At 44.4% G+C, this 6,425-nt stretch overlaps 1 protein-coding gene across 1 annotated transcript; it reads left to right on the plus strand.

Moving 5' to 3' along the window:
- Positions 1-4,986: 4,986 nt before the first annotated feature.
- On the plus strand, positions 4,987-5,676 carry LOC308627801 (transmembrane protein 14C-like). The gene has a single exon (XM_081254189.1). The coding sequence runs from the start codon at positions 5,049-5,051 to the stop codon at positions 5,391-5,393; it is 345 nt and encodes a 114-aa protein (XP_081110315.1). The 5' UTR covers positions 4,987-5,048; the 3' UTR covers positions 5,394-5,676.
- Positions 5,677-6,425: the final 749 nt, after the last annotated feature.

A 6,425-nucleotide genomic window follows, 5' to 3' on the forward strand; every position in this document is an offset into this window, starting at 1 on the left:
TCTATTCAATTTTTTTCCATCTACTTTCTCCCTGTGTTGTTTAGATTTGGTAATTTTTATTCTTCCATCTTCAAGTTCACTGATTCTTTCTTATTTCCTCTCCATTCTGTTATTGATCCCATCACTGAGCTTTCTATTTTGGCTATTTCATTTCTTAGTTCTAAACTTTTTACTTGGTGGTTCTTTATATCTTCTACATCTTTTCTGAGATTTTCGATTTTAAAAATTTGTTTCGACTTTTTCATATTTGGTCGGCAAAGCATTTTTATGATGGCTGCTTTAAATCCTTGTCAGATAATTCTAACATCTGTGTCGTCTCGGTGTTGATGTCTACTGATCGTCTTTTCTCATGTAGTTTGAGATATTCCTGATGTTTTGTATGAAAAGTGATTTTTTACAGCTTTTTTTTTTTTTTTTTTGCGGTATGCGGGCCTCTCACTGTTGTGGCCTCTCCCGTTGCGGAGCACAGGCTCCGGACGCGCAGGCCCAGTGGCCATGGCTCACGGGCCCAGCCTCTCCATGGCATGTGGGATCCTCCTGGACCGGGGCATGAACCCGTGTCCCCTGCATCGGCAGGCGGACTCTCAACCACTGCGCCACCAGGGAAGCCCGAAAAGTGATTTTTTAAAAATTAAAACCTGGATATTTGGGGCAGCATATGGTTCAGGATCTAATTTTAAGTCTAGTGTTTTGGTAGGGCTCCTCTGATACCACTCCAGTGGGGGTAAGGGGATGTTACCTTGTGACTTCCAGGTGGTGGTGAAAGTCTAGATTCTCCACTTGGCCTCCTTGGGGGCAGGGTTTGTCTCCTTGGATTTCTGGGTTGGGGGTGAGGGTTTAGTCCCCCTAGGACTCTTGCTGATACCGCCTTGGTACCTGGCATACTGTTCTTTCTTGGTGTATTACAAACGATAGATCTAAAATATTTCTCTGTCAACAATCAACTCACAAGCCAAGAGGGAAACAATGTATTTAGACCAGATAGCTATCCTGGATGATTCTTTCTTGAGAGAATAAGATGGTGCTATGAACAGAGAGAGCTTTTGTGAATGCAGAGCTAGCAGCCATTAGGCAGAGGGGAGGTTCTTCTTACAGATAACTCTACCAATTGTTTTAGTTTGGTTTCCCCAGAAGCAGACCTTGAGACAAGTGCACGTTTTTCTGGAGGAGAGCCCAGGAAACATCAGTAGGAGGGGGCTTGGGGAAGGAAGGCCTGTAAGCAGAGGCAGCCAATAAAGAGTGCATTGTGAAGAAGATAACCAGTGTGGGCGCTCAGAGCTCAATCCTGCGGGGGTCCCGTGGGCACCAGCATGGTACACTCAGCTCAGAGCATGATGGAGCCAGGGGTTTTAGGCTTTAGTTCCTGCCAGTCTCTGTTCAAGGGCTGCGTGGGGGGGGGTAGGGGGTGTTAATTCCTTGATGCTGCCTTACAAGACTCCAGCTGCCAGAAGAAGTCCCCAGGCACAGGGATGAAACGGTGATGGTTGGAAGTCAGCCTGCGGCGCTGACGTGGCCAGGTCTGATGGGTACCAGCAGAACACTGACAGCATCAGCACCACCAGCCAGGCAGACACCTAGAAGGGACCTAAAGCTGCACGGGCACATTTTGGCACAATCTGAAATACCCAATGAAAAAAATGCCTCTTTTAGCTGGGGCCCTCCATGTTTTTTTTCTTCTGTATTTGTTGCAGGAACACGGTTCGGGAGGATGCTTATCTTCCCTGGGTCTTGTTTCAGCATCTCCACTGCCCTTGTGAGAACGTTCCCTGTTCCCATCTTCTTTGAGGACAGGTCCCAGGGCTGTCGAGTGACCCCAGGTCTCCTCTCTCTAAGGCAGCTTCAGACAAAGCCACGCTGAGAAGTTACCACTCCAGGCTGAGAAGGGAAGGAACGCGTGTCTAAGGGCAGTTCCAGGCACCGGAGCCTCTGAGAGAGGCTGCCCGCTGCGGGGTGGGAGGGGAACACCGGTAAGTACAAATGGGTCTCCTCCTACAGCTGTTCTGGAAACAGTCTCCTTCTGGCTTCGGTTGAAGGACAAGTAGCGCCCCTGCGAAGATCTGATTCAACAGGGGAGCCACGTGAATGAGTAAGTTCGCACTGGATCCTGGTGTTCTAGTACGGATCCCTGAGAGGCAGAGGTCTGCCCTTTCCTGAGCCACTGAATGCTTTGGTGGGAAGTAATTTTGAGCTGCCACACTCGGGCATTGTAAGAATCAATGGAAAATACAATTGTTTAATTTTCCCTATAATCAATAGGATGCTTTCCTTGCTGGGAACCATGTGACGCTTTACAATAGGGAAGTACTATTTCTGCTCCTTGATCGCTAGAAGCCTTAGAAAAATGTAAAAATATAAAGAAGCCAATTTAAATGTATGGAGGAGACTCTGTCCTTTATTTCCTGAAAGAAATAATAGCAATTTTACCCATTCTCCTTGTTTTATCTTGGCCTGTAATATAAGAATATGAAAACCAAACAATGGAAGTACTTTTTTTTGTTTTGTTTTTTTTGCGGTACGCAGGCCTCTCACTGCTGTGGCCTCTCCCGCTGCGGAGCACAGGCTCCGGAAGCACCGGTTCAGCGGCCACGGCTCACGGGCCCAGTCGCTCCGCGGCATGTGGGATCTTCCCGGATCGGGGCATGAACCCGTGTTCCCTGCATCGGCAGGCAGACGCTCAACCAGTGCACCACCAGGGAAGCCCTGACATTGCTTTTGACTTAAGAAATAGGATTCAAAGCCAGTCTGGGAAACCAGGCCAAGACTTTCCCCAAATCTGGCTTAGCTTGAAAGAAAATATTTTTGGATAAACACCAAGCATTTTGTTGGATATTCTTTTAATGTCAGACCAAGCATTAATACAAGCAAGAAGTTGTTTTTAGGTATATACTTCCTATAGCCAAAGTTTTGAATGATTCCACAAATGAAGTTTTTTATTTAGCATTTCTATTAGTTTCCTAGGGCTGCTGTAACAAATGACCACAAACGTGGTGACTTACAGCAATAGAAATGTATTCTTTCCCAGTTCTGGAGGCCAGAAGTCTGGAATCAAGGTTTGGGAAGGGCCTCTCTCAGTCTGAAGGCTCTGGGGGAGTTTCCCTCCTCACCTCTCTCAGTTTCTGGTGGCTTCAGGTACTGCTTTCTGTGGCCGCATCACTCTGATTACTGTCTTCACATGGCCGCCTCCTCTGTGACACTGGTCATTGCATTTAGGTCAGATAATCCAGGATGACCTTGAGATATTTAATTCAACTACCGCTGCAGAGACCCTTTTCCCAAACAAGGTTACATTCATAGGTTCCGGGGGTTAGGACTTAGACATATCTTCTTAGGGACCACCGTTCAATCCACTAGGGCATCTCTCTCTTTTTTTTAAAGACATGTGTCACTGGGTTAAAATTGTAGTAAAATTAGGTTATATCAGAAAACCAAACACCTTTTCATTCTTTATTTACATTTTCCCTTTCCAGCATTTCTGCTCTTTGAGAAAACAACATTGTTTAAAGACTTACAAATCCGTCTGAAGGTTTCCAAATGCCTGCTGTTCTTTGCTGGTGCAGTAAGCATCCTGCAGGCGACAGGGAGCAAGGGCTCCAAGTTCTGAGTCAGGATCTGGGGTGGGGTGGTGGTGAGGCCTCTGCGGACTCCTCTCAAGGCTGATAGGCTGGTCCAGTGTCACGTGACTGCCCCATAGCCTCCGCAGGGGCCTGTGGAGCGAGTCCGGATGCTGAGCGAGGAGAAGACGGGTTTCCCCAGGTTCTGAACACAGTTCTCAGGTGAGGGATCCAGGGGAAGAGAGGGGGTCAGTTACCAGAAGAAGAGTAAAGGAGAGACTTTTCCGAGCGGCTCCGAAACCAAACCCCCGAAGTTGATCTGCTCCCCTGTTCCATGTGTTGAGACCCTGTTTCCTTGGCATGTCTACACGGCCTGACAGTAATTCCTTTCTGGGGCTGTAGACACCCCAGGCCACCACTTCACTCTCCAAGGAATAACTCTGATGCCACATGCACAAATGAAATTCTGATGTCTGGGCTTCTCGTGCAACTCGCCAAGGGGGAGAGAATTCAGCAGTGGGGCTGACATAATTTTGTGGTCTGCTTGACTGTAAATATGAGAGCTGGCGTTCTGGCTGCATATTTCTGTGCCCCGAGAGCTTTCTAAGGCAGAACCAACAACCCCGGTTCTGTTTGTACTTCAGGATTCATGCTTCTCACTTCCTTTTACAATTCTCGAGGATTCATTTAATTAGAGTACTTCTGGTCCTATCACACTTTACAGACATGCTGCTTTGGGTCACCTCCTGTACCTGGTGACAGTGCGGGGGGTGTCACTGTTTATAGGGCAGGAAATTACCTTAAGAAACATCTCTTTACCCCATTACCCCTGTTACTGCTGCTTATAAACATTCTTTATTTTTTTAAGTATATGGAAATACAGTTTTAATACCTAAGGGGAAAAGTGGGACTGAAATGTCTTAAAAGATGGATTGTTAAAAAAGAAGTGAGTCATGATTCCCAAATATTTGTGTAATGAATATGTTATGATTGTTAATATCACATTTTATTATAATTATGTATTCACATGCATTGTTTCTTCAGCTGCATATTAAGTGTTGTGAGGGCAGGATTGTGTGTCAATAATCTCAGTTTTTGGCACAAAGCATGCTGAGCTAAGTTTATTGTTCTAGATCAAGGCTGCCCAACAGAACTCTCTGTGAAGATGGAAAGAGCCTGTATCTGTGCTGCCGGACACATGGACAGTAGCCAACAGGTGGCTATTGAATCCTTTGAAAGTCCTGTTGTGATTAAGAAACTGAATTTTAAATCTAATTTATTTTTAATTACCATAAATATAAATTAAAATGGCCACATGTAAAACAAGGAGGAATGAGGAAATTGATGAGTAATAGAATTAGAAAAAAATATTATTAAACTTTGTGGCAGAAACAGTAGGTTTCCTAGGCCTGTGCACCCTTGTCGGCAAATGCAGACCTTTGGGAAGGAGGTGAGGGCCTGGTGTGATCTTCCGTTTGGATGGAGTGAAAGAGAACAATGCAGAAGGACTCCGGCCCACTAGTGCCTTTACATTGGATTGGCTTTGGCTATGTAGCACTGGTTGCTTCCAGCGGGATCATTGGCTATGCAAAAGCAGGCAGTGTCCCATCCCTGGCTGCCAGGCTCCTCTTCGGTGGATTAGTGGGCCTGGGTGCCTATCAGCTGTCTCAGGATCCAAGGAACATTTGGGTTTTCTTAGTTACATCTGGAACCTTGGCTGGCATTATGGGAATGAGATTCTACCACTCTGGAAAATTTATGCCTGCAGCCTTAATTGCAGGTGCCAGTTTGCTGATGGTCGCCAAACTTGGAATTAGTGCGTTGGGTAAACCCCATCAGTAGGAGTCATGGCCCAGCTTGGACTCATGAAGAATTTTTAAATTTTCTCTATTTTTAGCATATTAAGATAAATAAGTACAGCATTTTCACATGTTCTGACATTTTACCTAAAACAAAAACAAACCAAAAAAACCCAACTTTGCAGAGAAAAAAGTCAGTTATTATCATTACAACCCTAAAGAGGTGGGTAGAGTGTAACACAAGAGCTTCTTCCTATAGTAGAAGCATACAGTTTGATTCTTGTATGTTGGTGTTATCTTTTCTTTCTGAATCTATAGGTGAAATCTCCAGGGATAAAATGTAAGGTGTCACCACTGGGGCCCCTGATAAACATCTGGATGCTGAGAACACGTTAGACGAATGAAATCAAAATCACTGGGGATGAGACTCAGGCATCAGTATTTTTTAAAGCTCCCCAGGTGTGATGATTAATTTTATGTGTCAACTTGGAGGGTGTTTTTGGATGAGATTAACATTTAAACCGGTGAACTTTGAATAAGCAGATTGCTCTCCATAGTGTGGGTGGGCCTCATCTAATCAATTGAGGACCCTGAATAGAACAAAAAAACCTGCTTACCCAAGCAAGGGGGAATCCTCCATCAGACTACCTTTGTTTTTTGTTTGTTTGTTTGTTTTGTTTTTATAAAATAAATTTAATATCATCTTTTCAATATGCCCCCCAACACAGCCTTTTAATAATTTGGTAGAATATTCCTCTAAACCTTTCTCTGTATTTACACATATTGTTTCCTTATTCTGTCTTTCATTCTTTAATTTTTCAACAAAAAAGTTTACAGTCTGAAACTCCTGGAATTGATTTCCACAGTGTATGATAGCTTGTTCAAATAATAGGTGACTTTTAAATTTATAGAAATTGTCTGACTATTTTGCAAAAAATTTTGCAATCCACACTTTCCAGATAATAGTGGACATGCCCTTTTCTCCCCAAATTCTCTCCATCACAGAATACCATGGATTTTTTAAACTTTGGCTAATCTGACCATCAGACTACCTTTGGACTGGAACTGTACCATC

Source organism: Mesoplodon bidens, assembly GCF_964165515.1.
Source record: "Mesoplodon bidens genome assembly, chromosome: 14".
Classification (NCBI taxonomy): domain Eukaryota; kingdom Metazoa; phylum Chordata; class Mammalia; order Artiodactyla; family Ziphiidae; genus Mesoplodon; species Mesoplodon bidens.